Source organism: Mustelus asterias, chromosome 10 (genome assembly GCF_964213995.1).
Source record: "Mustelus asterias chromosome 10, sMusAst1.hap1.1, whole genome shotgun sequence".
NCBI classification, from domain to species: Eukaryota; Metazoa; Chordata; class Chondrichthyes; order Carcharhiniformes; family Triakidae; genus Mustelus; species Mustelus asterias.
In genome coordinates, this window is record NC_135810.1 from 88654781 (window position 1) to 88677926 (window position 23146).

At 42.0% G+C, this 23146-nt stretch overlaps 1 protein-coding gene across 1 annotated transcript in view; it reads left to right on the plus strand.

Annotated features, from left to right (window-relative positions):
- The first annotated feature begins 1543 nt into the window (after positions 1 to 1543).
- LOC144499974 (anoctamin-7-like) overlaps positions 1544 to 23146 on the plus strand; it is a 76598-nt gene continuing 54995 nt past the window's right edge. The window contains exons 1-6 of the mRNA XM_078222711.1: positions 1544 to 1822; positions 8559 to 8726; positions 11741 to 11795; positions 15172 to 15385; positions 19465 to 19587; positions 21383 to 21478. Of these exons, the coding sequence (XP_078078837.1) occupies positions 1544 to 1822; positions 8559 to 8726; positions 11741 to 11795; positions 15172 to 15385; positions 19465 to 19587; positions 21383 to 21478 (935 nt within the window). The remainder of the gene's footprint in view (positions 1823 to 8558; positions 8727 to 11740; positions 11796 to 15171; positions 15386 to 19464; positions 19588 to 21382; positions 21479 to 23146) is intronic.

A 23146-nucleotide genomic window follows, 5' to 3' on the forward strand; every position in this document is an offset into this window, starting at 1 on the left:
GCCATACGCAACTATCTCCCAATTGTTAATATCTGCCATCTTCATATCTTGCTTGTAGGTGTTCTTGTAGCGGGGCTATGAACGCCTAGAAGTTCTGTCTTATATATCTCTATAAAATTACCTCTATCATGCCCCCTTTTCATGGTGAACAGTCCAAGTATCTCCAGTTATTCCTCACGTCATAGACCCTGGCCCTGACACCAAGGGTTACACATTTCGATTTTGTCTGCATTGCCTGTAGTGCTCGATGATCTCCTTCGTGCCTGGTGTTTGAGTTGTTCCGCAGCAAACAGAGTCGGATATTCAAGATGTATTCGGACCAGAGCACTGTGCTATTTGATGAGGACCTACATTTTACTGCTTGATTATATAGTTCAACATCCTGTTCGTTTTATTGATTTCTACATTGTGCTGGTTGGACATATTTAGCAACCAAGTCTACTAAGGTTGCCAGGTCCTTTCCACTTCATTAATTGCTATTTAAACGGAATTCATGGATAACCTGTTGTGTTTATTTTTCTATCTTATGTCTGCACTTAATCTTATCATAGAACCATAGAATCCCTACAGTGCAGAAGGAGGCCTTTCGGCCCATCGAACCTGCACCAACAACAATCCCACCCAGGCCCTATCCCTGTAAACCTCTGTATTTACCCCGCTAATCCCCCTGACACTAAAGGACAATTTAGCATGGCCAATCAACCTACCCTGCACATCTTTGGACTGCGGAGCACCCGGAAAAAACCCACGCAGACACGGGGAGAACATGCAAACTCCACACAGACAGTGACCCAAGCCAGGAATCAATCCTGGGTCCCTGGCACTGTGAGGCAGCAGTGCTAACCACTGTGCCACCACACCGCCCGCTGGAAAATTGCTAACCTGGTCCAAATCACTGCAGATTTAGAGTTATGTCCGCTGCCTTTCCTTGCTTGGCATAATCAGCAAACTTGACCCTTTAGACTTAGTATTATGTAACTGAGAAACAGCAGTGGTTCCAAATCTAAACCTTGGGGGTCCCCAACTCTGTCCTCTCCTCCAGCCTTGCCTCCTCCAAAAACTCAATTCACTCCAACCCCTCTTTTCAAGTACATGTTGCTTCTGTTCACTGAGCCAGTTTATCAATTCCCAGGCGTTTTCTATTGGAGTTTTACCAGATAGTGAGTACACCTGAGCAGAACTGTTTTTCTCTCCTCCCTTAGCCAACAGGAGGATGAGGCTGAACCAAGCAGGAAGTGGAGAGAAAAGGAATTTGATTTTAAAAAAACAATCAGATTAAAAGATATTTTTTGACGTCCCAAAAAAAGAGCTTCCAACTTCCTTTCAATGTAAAAGGAACGGGAGAACAGTGGGAATTCTATTGGGATGTATGCGTTTGAGAGTGACTTGTGAAGTTTTGAGATAACCCCTTGGAGTGCCTAGGCAGGGAATGCACTGGGGAGCTGCTATACTACAAATACAGGGCAGTCCTAAGGGAGCTGACACTCTGCTCACCAGCTTATCCTGCGCCTGAATCCATCCAGGCATCAGCAGCATAGGCGAAATGACGGAAAACATCCCAGTTATCGACTATGTGTTAATGTACGAGTGTGAGGCCGCAAACTGTGACCCTTTTGCCAAACAGAGGTTGGAGTTCCTAAAAGAGGTGCAGGACACTGGGCTCCATTTAGAATTCAATATAACCAAAGAGGAGTGGGATGAAGAAGCGGCGACTCAGCAGAAAGTAGCAAAAGACAAGTATCGAATTATTAAAATCTATGCTCCCTTTGAGCTGCTTAGCCAGACAGCTGAAAGGATGAGGTTGAAATTGCCTTTGGCAGAGGTAAGATTATACTGACTTTTTTAAGTGATTTTTGGGACTTTGGGGTGCAAGGCTGATAAACCTACCACTCAATTTAACTTTCTGTTTTAACTGCTGTAGTTGATGAATTATCATTCGTTAGAAATGTGCTCTCCTGTTGTTTTAAGCAATATGCAAAAGTCTGGGGCTGCTTTGCTTTTAAGCTGTGTTGCAAAGTGTATGGTTTACTAATATTGGTACTTTGAAGGTATTCTATATTTCACACCCTTGTTTTGAACGGGCGGGAAACGGGATGGTCAGGAACTAAATTAAGTGACTGATTTATATTGCAATGGGAAAGCAGGAAGCCACGCACTTGTGGGTGCTGGAAATCTGACATAAAACTCAAAATGCTGAAAATACTCAGCAGACCAGGCCACATCTGTGGAGAAGGTAACGAAGTGAAGTGTTGCTGGTGGATGACCTTTTAACCTTTTACAGAACTGATAAATTATCAATCTGTTTCTATCTCCAGAAATTCCCCCTGATCTTACTGTGCTGCGTTTAGCCCGACTTTTCAGTGGGGAATCCTGACCTCTCAACCAAACGTGAAAGCATCAGATTGAGGAGTTAATTGAATTAATTCTGTGCCTAACATGATGGGGGTGAATATTGGGAACGAACCCCAGTGCCACTGATTTTTGAATAAACTTGTGTTTTATGTGGAACTTTTCACCAACACTGGATGTCTCGAAGCCCCTTGCAGCCATTGGAGTAGTTTTGGTTGTTGTAATCTTGGAAACACAGCAGCCAATTTGTACACAGTAAACTCCTACAAATAGCAATGTGACAATGACCATAATCTGCGTTATTGATTGAAGGAAAAATATTGCCCCACATCGGGTAACTTCAAATAGCTCCATGAGATCATTTTGTATTCACCTGAACAGGCAGAACTCCTCACCTAAAGACAGCACCTCTAACAGTGCAGCACTACTGCACTGGTGTCGGTCTTGATTTTTGTATGTGAGCCTTGGAGAGGCACTTGAAGTTAGAAACTTGTGACTTTTGTGAGTCTTGAGACATGCCTGGTGCCACAAGTGAAGTGAAAGCTGTCTGTTTTATGATGACTGTATTTCTTATTCTGAGGCTCCTGGGTAAACACAGGCAATTGTTTGAGTTTGTTTTAATAGATGACTTTGAGGGGCCAAAAAGCAGAACCCATCCGAATCGAGCTTCTAGGTGTGGCAAGTTGCACGTCCTTAATAGTCTAGTGGTGGCAAAATAGATGAAGCCCCCTCTCCTGCTACAAAAACTTGAGGTCTGGATTTAAAAACCAAGTACAAAAGACAAATGACACCAGGCACTACTTCTGTAATGTGTTCCCTGATGCAGTAGAAGACAATTAAGTCCTCGCATGTGTGAAATAGAATTTTCAAAATCAAAGTCTTCTCACTTTTTGAAGCCCCTCAGATATAACCTGGCACTTTAGCCTTGGAGCGTGATTACCTATTTCAAACCTGTGGGCTGGGGGTGCATAAATCTAGTGACCCTTGATGTAGCTTATCACCCCTTATCACCAGTCCACTTCAATTAAGGAGACATCTGACTTTAGTTTACAACAATGAGGCTATTTGGTCAATTGTTTATGTGCCAGCTCTGTGTATGCCATGCAGGAGACAGCCTGTGCATTAGTCTATAGATGCATTTAACCTTCAAACAGCTATTAGCGATGTTTTGCATTGAGAAATGCTGGTTTGGCAGCAGATTGTAGTTTCATCTTTTAGTTAACGGTAAACGTGAAGATTGCCAGAGCAATTTGAAACCAGCCACCATTTGTCAGGCTTGCTTTCCTTGTAGCCCTGTATTTTCTTCTGTTTCAAAAATGCAATGTTCTCTTACTCAACTACTCCTTGTGGCAAAGATTGTCCTGCTCCAACAACCCTTTGGAGTATGAAGCTTTCAACTAATACCTTTCTTCCCAAATTGGCCACACAAGGAAATCCCTTCTCGATTTTAAAAATCTTTGTTAAATTGAATCTTGGCCTGTGCTCCACTGCAAGTGATCTGAAATGTAAAGAAAACTCGGCCAGAAAAGACTATTGCTGCCAATCCCACTATCTCCAGTCTTTCTCTAACTATAGTTTCTCATTGCTGATAAATATGTGCTATATGACTTTAATATTCTTTCCATCATAGACAGTGATCTAACTGGAACATAAACCAAGCTTTTCTACAAATGTATCCAACCTCATTAGTTTTCCACTCGTTCATGATTTTTTTAATTTAACTTTCAAGGACTTGTGTAATTGTCCTCCAAGGTGTCTTTTCAGCAACATCTTGTATTTATATAAAATAACAAAACAGAAAATGCTTGATTAAACTCAGCAGGTCCGGCAGCATTTGTGGAGAGAGAAACATATTGGGCGGGATTCTCTGGTCTCATCCATGGTGGCACCTTTGCAAGCAAGAATGGGAAATTTGACGTTTTAGCCAAAACGCCATTCGCTTTCAGCGACATCAGAAAATTCCAGTCACGAACGAAGATGGAAGATTTTGGCCAGCTAACATTTCGAGTCTGAAGAAGAGTTATGTGGATTCAAAACGTTGACTTGGTTTCTCCCTTCACAGATGCTACCAGACCTGCTGGGTTCCCCAAGCATTTTTTGTTTCCAGCATCTGCAGTATTTTGCTTTAATTGTATTATCTTTTTGATGTAATATGTTTCAAGGCATTTTAAGTTTATTTATTAGTGTCACAAGTAGGCTTACATTAACACTCGATGACGTTACTGTGAAAATCCCCTAGTCACCACACTCTGGAGCCTGTTCTGGTACACTGAGGGAGAATTTAGCATGGCCAATGCTCCTAATCAGCACGTCTTTCAGACTGTGGGAGGAAACCGGAGCACCCCGAGGAAACCCCCCCCCCGCCCGCCCGCCCGCCCCACACACACACACACATCTGAGAATCCAACCCGGGTCACCATGCCACACAGGAGTCTTATAAATGTGACATGGAGATATTGAGGCAGATGTCAAAAAGCTTGATGAAAGAGGTGAGGTAGGAAAGGAAGTCCAGAGCTTGGGTAGCTGACAGCATGGCCATGAAAGGTGGAACGATTTAAAAATGGGGATGCTTGGGAGGCCAGAATTAGAGTGCTGATGTGTTGTGGATTTGGAAGAGATTACAGAGGTGGAGGGTTTTGAAAATCAGCATGGAAATTTTTAAAATCCGGGTTTTGCTTAAATGGGAGTCAGTGTTGGTCAGGGGTGATGGGTGAGCAGAACTCAGTGCAATTACGTTCAGAGGCAGCAGAGGGTTGAGGGTGGAAGATAGGATCCTGGCCGGGGTGATTTGGAATGGTCAAATCTAGAGGGAACAGTGGGAAGGGATTCAGCAGCAGATGAGCCGAGGCAGGGCCCTATTAATGTTGGAAATCGATCTTGATGGTGCAGATTTGTAGTTGGAAGCTCATCTCGAGATCAAATATAGCATTTAAGATTGCAAACGGACTGAGTGATTTAGTCATCTGTTGCCAGGGTAAGTATGGACTCAATAGCTAAGGAATGGAGTTTGTAGCAGGGACTGGTGGTGATGGCTTCAACCTTCCCAATATTTAGTTATGAGCAGAAATTTCTAATCATCCAATACTAGATGTCATTGGACGGGTAATTTGAGATAGCGGATGAATTGAGATACATCAGACGAAGTGTTGTCCACTTGCGTGTGAAAACTGTTATTTATAGAACAGTGTCACTGGGGTTAGCATGCAGATAAGAAATGGGAGTGGGGCCAAGGATGGATGCTTTGGGGATTCCGGAGGTAATGGAGTGGCAATTCCATGGCTATGTTTAGAAAGATGAGAATAATAACAGGCAGGTGCAGTCCCGCCCAGTTAGATGATGGTGGAAAGCTATTGGAGGAGGAGGATGGTGTGGCCAGTCACATCAAAGGCTGCAAACGGGTTGAGGAGAACGAGGGGGGCTGTTTCACATTTGTCATAATTGTAACCTGTGGCAGGGACAGAAATTTGGGAGGTGACAAAATGCCCAAATAGGAAGGGGCGTTGGTGGTGAGGTAGGATAGTGGGGTCCAAAATATTTTTTGTGATAGTGATGAGGGATGAAAGATTTGGAGGACAGGGGAACAGTACCTAAAAGAGAGAACCATTAAATATCAGCTAGCATGGGAATTGGGTTAGAAGTTACAGGACAGTCGGTGGGAGTAGGGTTGAGGGAGTTTGAAGTGTGCTCAGAATATGAAGGGAGAGAAATTAGAAAAAAAAATGCATGTTTGGGTGAGGGTCTGGGCAATCTTTAAATGAAGTTTCATCTGGTGGGCGAGGTCAGAGAAGTGAAAAGGGCAGCTGATCAGATGGTCGTCTTCTTCGTAACAAAGAAATCCATTGCAGCACGTATATCTGGCATTGAAGCCGGGAGCTGGGAAACGGTACCACCCATATATTGAGTTAAAGTAACATTTTGACTAGAGTAGGGTCAGTTATGGATTGGAAAGAGGCCTGTGTAGAAGCAAGCATAGAGTTGGCTCATACAAGCTATAGCCCAAATTGTGAATAGTTGTGTGTTAACAACACTTAAATGTTAAAACCACACAAGACTCAGAACCTCTGAGCACACATCCATGAACTCTGAGGTGCAGTGGGGAAGAGGGAGTTAAGAAAGCAGTTGCCTTTTTAATTTCTATTATATTCCCATTCCTCATTTTTCCTTTAAATCATTATCTCACATTCCATATTAAATTATAATGAATGGAACTCCTCCCTTTCTGCTTGGCAGGTGGTTAATATCCATTTTGCTGTATTGTCAAACCTTGTACTTTTTACATTTTTACTCTATTCTTAAAGTTACAAAGCCACTGCTCAGAGTGGACTAGGCAAACCCAAATCCATTCCTTGCTTGGTCCAAAAAACCAAATTCAAAATCCAATTGAATCCAATCCAAGGTCCTCATAAGGAAAACAAACCAGATCCAGCCGACAAGATGAGGTATGAGGTACCTTGGCTTGATCGGACACCTGATCTTAGTCAAAAGGCCGGCACTGCTTGATCATGGTTTAACCTGGGCCAGGTTATCAGCAAATCTTTCATAACATAATCCTCATTAATGATTTGGTGATTAGAAACTCAACAGGTGTTTAATTGTAGCTGATAACACTCAAATGAGGATAATTTAACACTGATGTGCTGCCATTCAGAATGAGGAGGTGTAAAGTTTCAGTTGGACCATATTAAAGCTGTTTCTGATGTTTTTAAATTTAGGCCTACAATTGCAACAAATGTTTTTGTGAATCAAAATATTAATTGGATGTTTCCATGTAATTTTAGGCGCCATTCATTTTCTAAATAACGATGGCAGTGGTTCGCACTGCTGCCTCATAGTGCCAGGGACCCGGGTTCAATTCTGTCCTCTAGCAACTGCATGTGTTTCCCCCGGATGCTCCGGTTTCCTCCCACACTCCAAAGATGTGTGGGTTAGGTGGATTGGCCTTAGTGTCTCAAGATGTGTAGGCTAGGGAGATTAGCGCGGTAAATACAGGAGTAGGGCCTGGATGGGATGCTGAGTCAGTGTAGACTCGATGGACTGAATGGCCACACTGTAGGGATTCTATGATTCTACCCCCTTTCCTATGTAATGTCTTTTTAAAAAAAAAACACATGTTGCACATCTTTAATAGACATTCTCTTCAAACTGGAAGTTTTCTCTCAATGTCAACTTTTGTTCTGTTCACAGATGCTACCTGACCTGCTGAGGTGTATTGTTTGTTTTTAAATTTCTAATATCTGGAGTATTTTGCTTTTCATGAACCTTAATAGGGTACCCCACAGATTGTGAAGTTTGGCCCACTTCACCATGAGTTGTTATTGAACCACAGATAACTAAAATATAATTGTGTTTTCTACCAGACATGGGGTAAGCCATCTATGGATTCTAGCATATGTTGTGGCAAAATGTATGGCCACTTAAGTCTGAGTTTCAGTCGCAAAGATCTTGATTCGCAAGCACCTAGTGCAATGCAGCTTGCGTTCTACAGGGTGTCTCTCTGATACAAATATGTTTTGCAGCCTTTGTATCTTTCAGTTATCATATTATTACACCACTGCTTTGCATATCTAATGAGCAGAATTATATGGGTTCCCTGTTATCTCACTGGGAGGCTGGGAATGCCTCCCTATGTACACCCCTCAGTCTGTGTTCTAACACCCTAACAATTGTCCACCCATCCTATGAAGGTCATTAAGTTTTATGACTTTTGATAGTTTTATTTCCACAGTGCTGTACCCATCATCCTATGCGTTATATTTCCCATCATGCTTAAAATAGAGATGACTACACTTTTATTAAATCTTGGATTTTGCCATGCATAGACCAACATATCCAGAGGGATGAGATGACCATGCCCCTCCATTTGCTCCCTAGAATATAGGATTGGACTATCTTCTGCACAATGAGTTGTACACCTTAGGGTACAAGATTCTGACAATTGTTCTGAGAATTCATCCAATAATCCAATCTGTGGGGATCAAAAGATGAATTTCTTGATTTTATTATATTGGTGAGCTGTAATTATTGTGTCTAAGTTTTGATTAAAACCTGAAAGGTAGGTATTGCACTGCTGTTTAATTGAAAATTAGCAGTTGCTTTTTATCGTGTTAACATTGACCATAATTTTGCACCTCAAACAACAGCAAAGAAACATGCCTGCTAGAGTCAGGAACCCAAAATTGCTAATGGACTTTTCTTTTGTTCTGTTCCAGGGTGTAGATGTGAAATTGCCCTGTCGCTTACAAAGATTCATGGCTCGCTTCGCAACTGAAGTTGTGGTCAACTTTATCAGTGCACATTATGAACATAACAAAAGACATCTGTTTCGAGGAATTGAAAATGAGGAAACGTTTTTTCGCCCTGCGCTGAGATCCCTAATTGTAATTGCAGAATTTTGTTACTCTTAAAAGTGTGGGAGTAAATTTCATTGAGTTTTTTATATTTAAAATGTCAATTTTTTAAAAACTTGGTGCCGTATTAATCCAATTGCAGATGTAGATGAACCTCGCACAAACCAGAATGCATCCATTAATTAGAACATAGAACAGTACAGCACAGCACAGGAACAGGGCCTGTAACTTTAAACTGACCTGAAAGGTAATTTGGAGCACATAAATGTTAATGCCCGGGTCTGCAGTTCTGACCATGCGTCAATACTTTGAATGTAATATCAGCATTACTAATAATTTAATACAAATCTGTTTTTATGTGATGGATTTTTAAGGAGATTTTTCTCAGTACTCAGCAAAAATATATTCCTGTGATAAAGGGATAACCAGCTGTGGATGACTAAGGAAATAAAGGAGAGTATTAAATTAAAAACCGATGCGTACAGAGTGGTCAAAACTAGTGGGGAATTAGAAGATTGGGAAAGCTTCAAAAAACAACAAAGAACTACTAAGAAAGCTATAAAGAAAGGAAAGATAGATTATGAAACTAAACTAGCGCAAAATATAAAAACTGATAGTAAAAGTTTTTACAAATATATAAAAAGGAAAAGAGTAGCTAAAGTAAATGTTGGACCCTTAGAAGACGAGAAGGGGGATTTAATAATGGGAAACGAGGAAATGGCCGAGGCCGTAAACAAGTTTTTTGTGTCGGTCTTCACGGTAGAGGACACAAATAGCTTACCGAAAATTGACGGTCGTGGGACTGTAGGGGGTGAGGTCCTTTAAAACAATTACTATTACTAAAGAGCTAGTGCTTGGTAGGCTAATGGGACGAAAGGTAGACAAGTCCCCGGGCCCGGATGGAATGCATCCCAGGGTACTGAAAGAAATGGCAGAAATAATAGCGGATGGGTTGGTTGTAATTTATCAAAATTCGATGGACTCTGGGGAAGTGCCGGCTGATTGGAAAACAGCTAATGTGACACCACTGTTTAAAAAAGGAGGTAGACAAATGGTGGGTAACTACAGGCCGGTTAGCTTAACGTCCGTAGTTGGGAAATTGCTGGAATCCATCATTAAAGAAGAAATAGCAGGACACCTGGAAAAAAATGGTTTGATCAAGCAGACACAGCATGAATTCATGAAGGGAAAGTCGTGTTTGATGAATTTACTGGATTTTTATGAAGATGTAATGAGTGTGGTTGACAGGGGAGCCGGTGGATGTGGTGTTTTTGGATTTCCAGAAGGCGTTCGATAAGGTGCCTCACAAAAGGTTGTTGCAGAAGATTAGGGTACACGGAGTTGAGGGTAAAGTGTTAGCGTGGATTGAGGATTGGCTATCTAACAGGAAGCAGAGAGTTGGAATAAATGGGTGCTTTTCTGGTTGGCAGTTGGTGACTAGTGGCGTGCCGCAGGGATCGGTGCTGGGGCCTCAACTGTTTACCATATACATAGACAATCTGGAGGAGGGGACCGAGTGTAGGGTAACAAAGTTTGCGGATGACACAAAGATGAGTGGGAAAGCAAATTGCATGGAGGATGCGGAAAGTCTGCAGAGAGATTTGGATAGGCTAAGTGAGTGGGCGAGGATCTGGCAGATGGAGTATAACGTTGACAAGTGTGAGGTTATCCATTTTGGAAGGAATAATAGTAAAATGGACTATTATTTAATTGGTGAAAAATTACAACATGCTACTGTGCAGAGGGACCTGCGGGTCCTTGTGCATGAATCGCAAAAACTCAGTTTGCAGGTGCAGCAGGTGATCAAGAAGACAAATGGAATCATAGAATCATAGAATCCTACAGTGCAGAAAGAGGCCATTTGGCCCATCGAGTCTACACCGACCACGATCCCACCCAGGCCCTACCCCCATATCCCTACATATTTTATCCACTAATCCCTCTAACTTACGCATGTTGGCCTTTATCGCGAAGGGAATGGAGTATAAAAGCAGGGAAGTCTTGCTGCAATTGTACAAGGTACTGGTGAGGCCGCAACTGGAGTACTGTGTGCAATTTTGGTCCCCTTATTTGCGGAAGGATGTATTGACCTTGGAGGGAATACAGAGAAGGTTCACCAGGTTGATACCGGAGATGAGGGGGTTAGCTTATGAGGAGAGATTGAGTAGATTGTGCCTGTACTCGTTGGAGTTTAGAAGGCTGAGGGGAGATCTTATAGAGACATATAAGATAATGAAGGGGCTCGACAGGGTAGAGGCATAAGATAATAAAGGGGCTCGACAGGGTAGAGGCAGAGAGATTCTTTCCACTTAGAAAGGAAACAAGAACTAGAGGACACAACCTCAAAATAAGGGGAAGTCAGTTTAGGACAGAGTTGAGGAGGAACTTCTTCTCTCGGAGGGTAGTGAATCTCTGGAATTCTCTGCCCATTGAAGCAGTGGAGGCTACCTCATTTAAATATGTTTAAGACACAGGTAGATAGATTTCTGATCAATAAGGGTAATGGGGAGCTAAACCACTATCAGATCAGCCATGATCTTATTGAATGGCGGGGCAGGCTCGAGGGGCTAGATGGCCTACTCCTGCTCCTATTTTTTATGTTCTTGCGTTCTTATTTATGAAAACACAAGATGAATCAAAGCTCTGCATGAAATACATCTGGGCAGACTGACAGTTCAAGTCTATGCAGGATTTTGATGTGTTATGTAATGAGTGGACAAGGCTTTGTACAAATGCTTAAATGAGTTTGGGATTTATGAAGCGTGGAATTTGGGAGGTTGGCAAAGATAGCAGTGGAGAAATTGAGCCTCAAGGTGGAACTTGAGCATTCTGCAGTAATGAGACTGAGATAACATTACTTATAACTTGCACAAGAAAGTATCTGTTTGTGTATATGGCCATATACACCAGACATGAATGAATTGTTGCCTATTATTCGTAGTCATCACGTACATGATTCCCATATTAAATGAAACCTTTTCTATTTGGAAAAATAAATCTGGAGGAAAGCACGTTAAGATAATCCTTTCTGTTTTGCTTTGTAGGTTCACTACATCCTCACAAACATACCTATTGAAATTAGAAATGATGATGTAGAAGGTAATTATCATTATATACCAAATCTCATTTGTTTACATTTCTAATCAATGCTATCCAATTTAAAATACTCTGAGGAGCCATTAGGCTTTGAGCAATAATTACTGTTGCAAATTGAACATTTCTTTTGAGATGGCTAATTTAGTTGAGAAAGAAATGATCCTGAAACTCATGTCAGTGATTGTACAGAACCCGGACAGTTTAAATACGCTGTTTTCTCTTGACTAAAGCAGCTTCATTTCCTCTGCAACAAGAGAATATATTAAGCATGAACTGGTGGGTCAACAGTGCAAAGGGTCCCTTTATTTAATCGGGAAAATCTACGTGTTATAATTATAGTTGGCTATGTTCCCTAGAAATGTTTCATTGGAGCATAGAATGATGCAGCATAGGAGACGACGAGTGGTGATAGCCCTTAAAAAGCAATCGCATTGGATCATGCTCCCCACATCTTCTCATTCCTGCAATTTCTATGAAGGTTTATTTCATATCATTCCCCTGGAATACTACTTTTTAATCTGTTTTCTTAATTGTTTCAGGCATTGCAATCAAAATCCTGAACATTCATTACAGTATTTATGTGGCTAGTCCTGTTCAGTTTCTGGTCAGTGGTCACTCCAGGATGTTGATGGTTTGGATAAAATACTCGAACTAGTGTTTTTATGTAGGTTTGGTATTATTTCCTGGCCATTGTACTCATGTACCTCTGTTTATAAAACCCACGATTCTATTTTCTTTAACTACTTTGTTGAGCTGTTGACCCTCAGCGATTGATGAACAAATAGACTTGGTTGTCTTTTCTTGCACCACTCTACAATGTGGATTGTATTGTCTACTTTTCTCTCAAAATGTGTCATCCCACACTTCTGCACTAAATTTCATCTGCCATGAATTCACACATTCCACCAGCCTGTCTATGATGGCTGTCTTGAAATCTATTATTGTCTTCACTGTTTACTAACTGCCCTTGCAAGTTTTTTTGTGATCTACAAATTTTGAAATCATGGGTGGGATTTTCCAGCCACGCTGACCCCAAAACTGAAAAATCCCACCCGAAGTCAATGGACTTTTGCATGGCCTGTGTCCTGCCGGCTACATGGTGGGCAGGACCGGAAGATTCTGCACCATGCCTTTAATACTCCTTTAGCTTGATAAAGTAAGTTTATACCCTTTGTTGAATGCCTGGCCACAGCTTGGCACCTCGCTCAAAACTTGGCTTTTATTTTTGGACAAGGAATTTACATGGGAAACATAAACCATGTTCTTTAAAGTTGTTGTTCCTTAGAGCAATCGATTTGCAGCAACTGTTCTGCTCTCCTGATGAGGAACCTCTACTTCCAGGAATGTTGTATTGGATAATCTATGCTCAGATTTCTCTTTTGTTGCAAAGAATTCATTGTCAGCTGTGTCTCACAGTGGACAGAGGCTAACTGGCTGTCCACGCAGAGGAAGGAAAACCTGAAGTGAACATCACCCCAGCATTTCTAATAACCAGTCACTCGGTAGTATCCAGAGAATCTTGCAGATATGTCACCAACCTTCATAGCTGGGGAAGGTGTGATGAGGAGAGCAAGAAGTCACAATGTAAATATTGGAGTATTTTGCTCTTGGCTAACCATAAATGTGTTACCAAAATAATTTACTTTTTTGCAGTAGCAACACACAAGGTTACAGGAAAAGTCCCAGCTCTCCCATTCTTACTTATGAGGAAGGCATTCAGATCTGCCTTTATACTACACGATTTAAAAATTTGCCGAGATTCCAGTCAACCGTCACTACAAGATGGTGGTGAGTAGAAAACCCATTGATTGTGACTGCAGGAAGATTGGAGATAGATGATCTAATTTAGTAACACTCCTTTCCCTTGGTAGTGATTTGGTGTAAGGCAAGACTCCTATTATATTGCTGTTGGACTGCAAATTTGATGTTGATGCTAAAGGTCGTACCACAAAACAAATCCATGCAGGATTTGATCTCGAAGATCATTTTTTCACCAATAAAATGTATTTGAACAAGCTTCAACCATTGAAAATGTGGAATTAACAGCTCTTTTCAGAGACCAATGAAAACCATTGTGTATGCAAATATTGATGCATATGTCAAGCTTTAATTCTGCATCAATATGAATATGGTTCCTGCTTGCACTCCTGTGAAAGTCAGACTCCGATTTGGTCATCAGATAGTCAAGTCTCTCTCCCTTTATATTGCTATTTCCATTAAGGTTTTTTCTCTCTCAATGGTGGGGGTGGGTACTCCTCTTATCAGTTAAGGTGGTAACTAAATTTGCAGATGACCTAAAGATAGGTTGGAAAATATGTTGTGAAGAGGGACATAAGGAGGTTGCAGATGGCTATAGATAGGTTAAGTGAGTGGGCAAATCTCTGGCAGGTAAGAGTATAATGTGGGAAAATGTGAAGTTAAAATATAAAGGACCAGTGTATTGCTTAAACCGAGAACGCCTGCAGAATTCTGAAGTGCAGGGAGATCCAGGGTCACAGTTTAATAAGCAGGTACAAGTAATTAAGAAGGCTAATGGAATGTTATGCTTTATTATGAGAGGAATTGAACATAAAGTAGAGATGTTATGCTTGAGTTATATAGGCATTGGTGCGATCACATCTAAATATTGTGTGCAGTTTTGGTTCTCCTATTTAAGGAATGATGTGACTGTATTAGAGGAGATTTACTTGGAATGAGTGGGTTGTCCTATGTGGATAGATTGGAAAGGCTGGGCTTGGCATTTAATAATGATGGGTGACTTGATTGAAGTATACAAGATCTTGAATAGTCTTGACAAGGTGAATGTGAAGATGTTGCTTCCTTTTGTGGGGGAGTCCAGAAGTTTTAAATGTTTTAATTGGGGGGCCACACTTTTTTAGCATTGAATGAGAAGAATATTTTTCTCCACCTCCAGAGATGGGATTATTGAATATTTTTAAGGCAGAGGTAGATAGTCTGTTAGATAAGTGGGTAGATGGGAATGTGGAATTAAAAACTCCAACAGATCAGCTTGAGGGGCCAAATTTCCTATTTTGTATGATCGTATGTCTGAGAGAAGCTGAGATCAGTAAGTACATGTGGAAACTGGAAAAGCCGTTTGCTCAGCTGCCATGTTCTGTTTGCTGAGCGCTCCTCTGCTGAGATGAGGAGCTCCATATGTGAAATGTCATTGAGCTTCAACTTGGCATATCAACACAATGCAATGTTGGATTTGGGAACAATGTCGGTTTCCTGTTATACATATTGCAAGTTTTTTTTATAAAACTGTATACATACAATGCAAGTTAACCTGTGGGCTTAAAGTGTTTATTAACAGCAACCTTTGTTCTCATTATGATGTAAGCACTTTTCTGGATCTGACATATGTGACTTTCTACAGAACCTAGCAAACCAGCTGACCCTCCAGATGCATGGACAGAACTTAATGACTTGTGGGCAAACACCTACCTAAAATTCCAGCCTCTCTGGAAAATACGAAATTATTTTGGTGAAAAGATCGCACTTTATTTTGCTGTGATGGAAACGCTTTTAATTAGTCTCATTGTTCCTGTGCTCCTTGGTGTGGGTATTTTCCTTTATGGCCTTTATTGCAGGTATGTCATTTTCTCATTTACTTTCCCGCAGAATGTTATTTGTAAGATGATTTTTCTTTGTGAAGTGCTAATGCTTGGCTGGTATAATAAGGTTTTAAATTAGATTTTTTCCCAGCTGATTTGTTCACCCGCCCTCAGCTGACTGGTTCGAAGGATCTGGCATCATATTGAAACAAAATTCCAGCACACTCCTATCACTCCTCTCTCCAGCCCACCTATCTTCACCAGAGAGTGCAAGATGTCAGCAACCTCTAGAGGAAGTCTGTTCCTTGATTCGACCATTCTTCCCACCCCACTGCTCCTAAGCTCATCACTGATGAGGTGCCCATGCCCCACTTGGACCTCTACCCACCGCACCTGGAGTCTTCATGCATCTCCTGCCAGTCAACGGTGTGGTAGGCCTTTGACCCCTTTGTTTGAGCTTTTGATGTAGTCTTGTCAGGGTCCAGCTTCCCTTTGCCTTCCATTCTTCATCCATCTCCTTGCCCCTCTGCCTGCTATTGTGAACCCTCAGTACCCATCTCCCTCCCCATCCACGTTTCTCTCCTTGTCTTCGTCTACCCTAAGCGCCCCAGCTTCACTTCACACTCCACCCCAGTTGAACTTTGGGCCTTTGTTGCATTCGCACAGCACAGTGCTGTCCAGATAGACACTTGGCGAGGAGATGGAGGGCTGCATCAGTCTGCCCTAGCAGAGCAGTGTACAGTATAACCGGGTCACAATGGCAGAAAGGTGGTTGTACTCATCCCAAACTCTCTGGTGAACTGAGGACCACCTGGTCCTTCAGTAGCAATCTGCTTTGACACCAACATAAATTCCCACTGGCGTGATGCAAAATTGAATGGCTTGACGGGATGCTGGTGGGCAGCTAGCAGTTGTATTCCATCCAAAGTCTCTAGCGCAGTTTAACACCAATGAAGTACACCTCTTTAAAACCCGTCTCATTTGGGTCATGACTGTCCTTGTGCCACAGAATTCTTAACACTCTGTCTACCCCTTCATATGGTCCTGTGGGTTCCAGCAACACACACAACAGCAGTGGGTGTTATTCGAGCCACAACCCCTTCTCCCTTGCTGTTTCCAGCTCTTTGTTCTTTCTAACAGGATAGCACAAACAAACAACGCAGTCTCTGCTCTATTCTTCTGAGACCTCATAGAGTCATAGAGGTTTACAACATGGAAACAGGCCCTTCGGCCCCACCTGTCCATGCTGCCCATTTTTTTTAAACCCCTAAGCTAGTCCCAATTCCCCGCATTTGGCCCATATCCCTCTATACCCATCATACCCATGTAACTGTCTAAACGCTTTTTAAAAGACAAAATTGTACCCACCTCTACTACTTCCTCTGGCAGCTTGTTCCAGACACTCGCCACCCTCTGTGAAAAAATTGCACCGCTGGACCCTTGTGTATCTCTCCCCTCTCACCTTAAACCTATGCCCTCTAGTTTTAGACTTACCTATCTTTGGGAAAAGATATTGACTATCTAGTTGATCTATGCCCCTCATTATTTTATAGACCTGCATAAGATCACTCCTCCGCCTCCTACACTCCAGAGGGGAAAAAGTCCCAGTCTATCCAGCCTTTCATAACTCAAGCCATCAAGTCCCGGTAGCATCCTAGTAAATCTCTTCTGCACTCTTTCTAGTTTAATAATATCCTTTCTATAATAGGGTGACCAGAACTGTGCACAGTATTCCAAGTGTGGCCTTACCAATGTCTTGTACAATTTCAACAAGACCTCTTTCAACACGGATCTGTTCAAAGACTGCTAGACAGAAACCTGTTCAATTTGGAGAGAGAACCTTTCTTGTTCCCTCCACTTAAATTCTCAAGTGTTCTGAACTGTCAAATAGAAAACAATCGCTGACTCAACCCCACTACAGTTGGCTTTCATATTTATCATTAATTTCTTGGCTTTCATCCCCAGATCTCATGTCATTTTTTTGGAACCTATTGGTGTAGTCCCAACCACATAAAAGGTGTTTCCTTGAAGTGGTCTGTGTGCGTACCTCCTCTTGTACACATGTTTCAATTTAAAAATACACCAGCAGACGCGTTCGGCATGAACACTATTAAGTTAGTTCATTACAAAACTACAGTTGATATTTAGCCGAAAGTTTCAGTTAATTAAGATACAGATACAAAGATTAAAATGCAGGCAAAGGAAACAGATATTTAAAAGATAAGATTTCATATCTGTCCCTGTGAGATACTGATGGCTGCTGCAGTCGACCAGTCAGGGTTTGCCTTCTGCAGATAGACTCATCAGCTCAGCAGAATTTTTGGGGGAGAGAGATTCCTCACTAATTCTGCAATCACGTCACTTGCAGATTGCCTGGATGTTTTTGGCAGATTTATTTAAAATCTTCCCCTTTGTGCTCCCTTGGCCACGAACCCCCTCTGAAGTAGTTTCTCAGCATTCTTCCTGGGGTACTGAGGACTACAAGTAGAGCTTGCCTGTTGTATCTTTTGAGAGCCAGGCTGGCTGCTGTGTCATGTGAACTGAACAAAATACCAAGTCATCTTCCAAGAAAGGGTCATCTCATTTAGCAATCTGAAATCTTATCAGCTGCAATGTTTAAAAAGGATCAAGGCCACCAGCTTTCATGCCTTCAGGGAAAGGCCATTGTCTGATTGTCATTTCAAAATTCTTTTCAAGCATGTCTGCTTGTAATCCATTTGGAATATTCTGGAAGTTTAAGCACATTGCAGGGGGAAAAGGTCAGGTGATTGGCAGCCATTTTCAAGGCTTTTTGTGTCAATTTTTTAAAAAATAGGGCAGGATTTTTCAGCTGTGCTCACCCCAAGGCCAGACATTCCCATCCGAGGTCAATGGACCTTTACATGGTCCGCCCCTGCCCGCTACAATTCCTGTGGTGGGCGGGATGAGAAAATTCTGCCCATAATGGTTTTTACAAGATCTATAATCATAGAATCCTACAGTGCAGAAGGAGCCATTTGGCCCATCCAGTCTGCACTGACCACAATCCCATCCAGGCCCTATTCCTGTAACCCCTCATATTTACCCTGTTAATCACCCTGACACTAGGGTTAATTTAGCATGGCCAATCAACCTAACTCGCATGTCTTCAGACTGTGGGAGCAAACTGGAGCACTTGGAGGAAACCCACGCAGACACGGGGAGAATGTGCAAACTCCACACACAGTGGCTTGAGGCTAGAATTGGTGCCTGGCACTGAGAGGCAGCAGTGCTAACCACTATGTCACCATGACATGACAGCCATCTGTTTGTGACAATATCATAATTAGGAAACCAATTAAACCTCTTTCATAACACTCCCCATTCCACATTGGTCTTAAAGAGACATCACACACACAAAGATTGCTTCCTAAAGCATGTGGTCATCTCACCAAGCAGTATTCATTGGATTCTATGTGGCTGAAATGTTCCCAATTTGGCATAGTGTCCACATTTGTGTTCCTATACATGCTGTTATTTTTCTTGTGATTGTATTGAATATTTGACTAGTAAATTTGCACAATTATGTATGTTCTCTACGTGAATATATTCTACTAAATCGCAAACACTTTTCCTTGCCTGTTTTGATGCTAGTAAATTTTTCTCCATCAATTAAATTTGAAATGACAATTGAGAACCATGCCCCAGTCGTGGGAACCAAACGGTCACAAAATTGTGTGAAGTTTAGAAAATATAACTTTTTATATCAAATTTATGTCAAAATTGATCTTGCTGGACTTGGTTGGTAGCACTCAATCTCTGACTTGGAAAACTGTGTTCAAGTTGGACACAAAATTGAGACCAACACAAGTCCAATCATGAAGCTATCTTTCAGATGAGGTATTAAACTAAAGACCCAATTATCCCTCAAGTAGGCATAAGATAACATGCACTATTTCAAGGAGTTCTCCCAGGTCTTGATCAGCACTCATCCCTCAGCCAGCCATGCTGAGTGTGATAATGACCAGATAATTGGTTTGTTTGTGGGATCTTGCTGTGTGCATATTTCTGTGTTTTGTGCTTTGCAACAGTGACTACATGACTGGGATCTCTGTGCTGTACCTCTTTAAACTGAATCTCCTTTTTCTCTTTTCCAGTATATCATGTTACTATGCCAGCAATAATCTAGATGAATTTTTGCGTGGCTATAATTACGATGAACTCTGCTTATCTTCGAACAAGATTGCAGACGTGGTAGATGAGGCTGTGGATAGAATTCGGTATAATTATGACTTTTCAGTGCATTTTTAAAATCTGAAATGGATAATGTGGTGTTTATTGCTTACTATCTAATTAGTTTGAACATTCATATTTTCCTTTAATGCACTATGAATATTTACACAAGTTTGTTACAAGCTCATCAGCTTTGGCAGTGAGAACTACAATTTTTGTTTTATTACACAGTATTTCATGGAACGTGTTCTGGAAAAATGCAATGCAGAAAATTATTATCCTGATTTATTTTTTTTCTCCACATGCATTCAGAATAATTAGTACTAATCTTCAATTGAACTTGTGACATGGGGCAGAATTCTCCCAAGATCCGCCCCATCTCGGGCGCAATCGACACTGTGGAAAGTTGGGAGTTTCCATGCCAGTACTGGGGCTTGGGGCCTAAACATGCCGGTGAACCTGGCTTCAGAGTGCTTGGGTGATGTTTCGCAAGGGCACCCCGACCTTCATGAATCCTCATCCCCACTGACATAGCAGGACTGCGCACCTCATTGGCAGCATGATGGGTCCCGCTGCCTGACTCCTGACATGCCCCCCTGCTCCCCCTCTATCATCACCGCCTTCATGACCTACCCCTGCAGGAAACCGCCCTAACTTGTGTCACACCCCCTCGGCGGCACCCAACTGGTGGGCTGTTCAGTGGACACTGCCTGATGGGGCGTGGCCATCCATGCCCCTGCACAGTCATGCCCCCGAACACCTGGGACTCCAATGGCCTCCGAACTCCCCACGTGACCATCGCACCAAGTCTCCACTAGAATTGATTCTTGCGCTGCGACCGAAGGCCGGAGAATTCCATGTGCTGGAATTAGAATGGGCCATGCATACTTCAATACTACCTCCTTTATGCCCTTTCTGGGTATGATCCAGTTCACGCCATTAGAAAGGGGCCGAGAGAATCGCAAACCATTTTCCATCAGGCACAAAAGGCTTGCACGCAATTCTCTGGGATTGGCACGATTTGTGCCAGGTGCAGCCATGTCAGTGAATCGCCCCCAAGATCTGGCTTTTGGTTTGATTTTTCAGTTCTGTATAGTTTTCCTTTCCTGCCACAATATCAAATTGCCTTGAGGGAGCAGTGTTTTTGCGTCCTTTAGAAAACCCTTGCTTGGGAACATCATAGTAGAACTGGATAATTCAGTTTCCTAAAAATGAATTTTTATATTCCAATCACTTTTCCCAAATGTTTCACCCAATCTTCTTTGTGACATTTATCCAACCCTGTGATTTTTCTGGAAAGTCTGTTTGACACATCAACAGCTCTGATCAAAGCGTTTTAATAACTTGATTGATTACATTCTCTTTTCTGTATAATCTCTCTTCTGAGCTGAGGTCTATATTACAGAATTTATAGCAATGTGACAACAGTTAGTTCAATTTGACTATACACCTTCTGAACTTCTTAAAAACACTTATCCATTTCTAATGGTTTTAGACTTTGTTTCTCTTGCCCGGTTTGCAACCTTAAAACTTTCCCTTGTGTAGTATGTTAAGCAAAATTAGAAATGCCACAGTCATGCCCACTGTGTCTGATTTGAGTGAGATGGTCTGAAAATTTGCCACCTTTTGTGTGGAATGTTTTGGTAAAGCAGCGGGATGGATATTTTGAGCAGCGTGTGAGCTGTAGAGAACAAAACATTTCTGGGCTTTGCAACCAACTCAATGGAGCAAAGCAACCTTTTCAAGTTCTGTACGATGTGTTCCTATTATGAGTAGGCAGAATTGCTGCCAGTAATTTATGTTGTGGTAAACTTAACCTAAGTTCTGTGCACTTTATTTCAGAGATGTATGTAATAACATTGCTGGAAGGAGAATTATAATTGAAAAAGCACTTAACGCAACATGTGTTACTAAGAAATGGAAACTTGCAAATTTTCAGTAAGTTTCTGATCCAACATTTTTGAACACGTTTACTTATCTGATATGCATTTCAAAATGTTTAGTATTTGCCATTTGACCTCAAGTTATCATATTTATACTGCCCTTTTGCGTCACTTTTCCTCTTGTATGTCTACATTTGCAATAGAGGTTCCCTATGTAAGCTGGTCACACAGGTTTTGCAATTGGCTGACAGAGGTGTTTGAAAATTTTGACCTGATGATCTATTCATGGAATGGTGCAGCATGGAAGGAAACCATTTGATCCGTTGTGCCTGCGCCAAGCCCAAGCTGTCCAATTAACCCAACCTCCCTGTGTCTTTATTTATTATTTCATACGATGTGTGTTCTGTTACTGGCTTCAGACAGAAACTTGCCATGTGTGATTGGCATTGAGTATTTGGCGAATGATACTCAGGAGCACTTGATAAACGTAGAAATTATGAGTAGGCCCTTCAAGCCTGCTCCGCCATTCATAATGATCATGGCCAATCATCCAACTCAATAGTCTGATTCCACCCCAATATCCTTTGAACGCCTTTGCCCCTAGAATTCCTTCTTGAAAACAAACAATGTTTTGGCCTCAACTGTTTTCTGTGGTAGAGAATTCCATAGGCTCACCACTCTCTAGGGGGCAGTGTGGTGGCGCAGTGATTAGCATTGCTGCCAGGGACCTGGGTTTGATTCCCGGCTTGGGTCACTGTCTGTGCGGAGTCTGCGCATTCTTCCCATGTCTGCTTAGATTTCCTCCAGTTTCCTCCCGCAGTCCATAGAACGTGCTGGTTAGGTTCATTGGCCATGCTAAATTTTCCTTCATTGTGTACCCGAACAGGTGCCAGAGTGTGGTGACTCGGGGATTTTCACAGTAATTTCATTGGAGTGTTAATGTAACCCTACTTGTGACACTAATAAATAAACGTAAACTCTGGGTGAAGAAATTTCACCTCCATCTTGGTGTGAAAAGGTTTACTCCATATCCTTTGTCTATGACTCCCCATTCTGGGCACCCCCACCATTGGTAACATCCTTCCTGCATCTGTGCTGTATAGTCCTGTTAGAATTTCATAGGCTTCGATGATGTCTCCTATTTTCCCCCCTCAGCGAATGTAATCCTAACTGACTCGATCTCTACTCGTACGTCAGTCCCGCCATCATTCTGGTGAACCTTCATCTCATTCCCTCTATAGCAAGAACATCCTTCCAATGTGACGATCAAAACTGCACACAATATTCCAGGTGTGGCCTCATCAAGGCCCTGCATAATTACAGTAAGACATCCCTGCTCCTACACTTGAATCCTCATTATGAAGGCCAATGTACCATTTGCCACCTTTACCGCCTTCTGCACCTGCATGCTTACCTTCATTTGTCCTCTGAGGTCAAATGAAGGTGAGGTCAAATGAAGGTATGAGATGAGGACACCCGGTTCTCATTGCACATTCCCCCCTCTCAATTTATAGCCATTCAGATAATCAGCCTTCCTGCTTGCGCTACCAAAGTGCAAAACCTCACATTTACTCACATAACGAATGTAACTTTTTTGTGATTTTATTCTCTCATCCCTGCTGCTTCTCTGTTTCCCGCTTTACATTATGCCGGGCTTCACTGGAGCATTGCAGCACGCCAAGGACAGACCTGTGGGCATAAGAGGAAGTTTAGTGCTCTACAA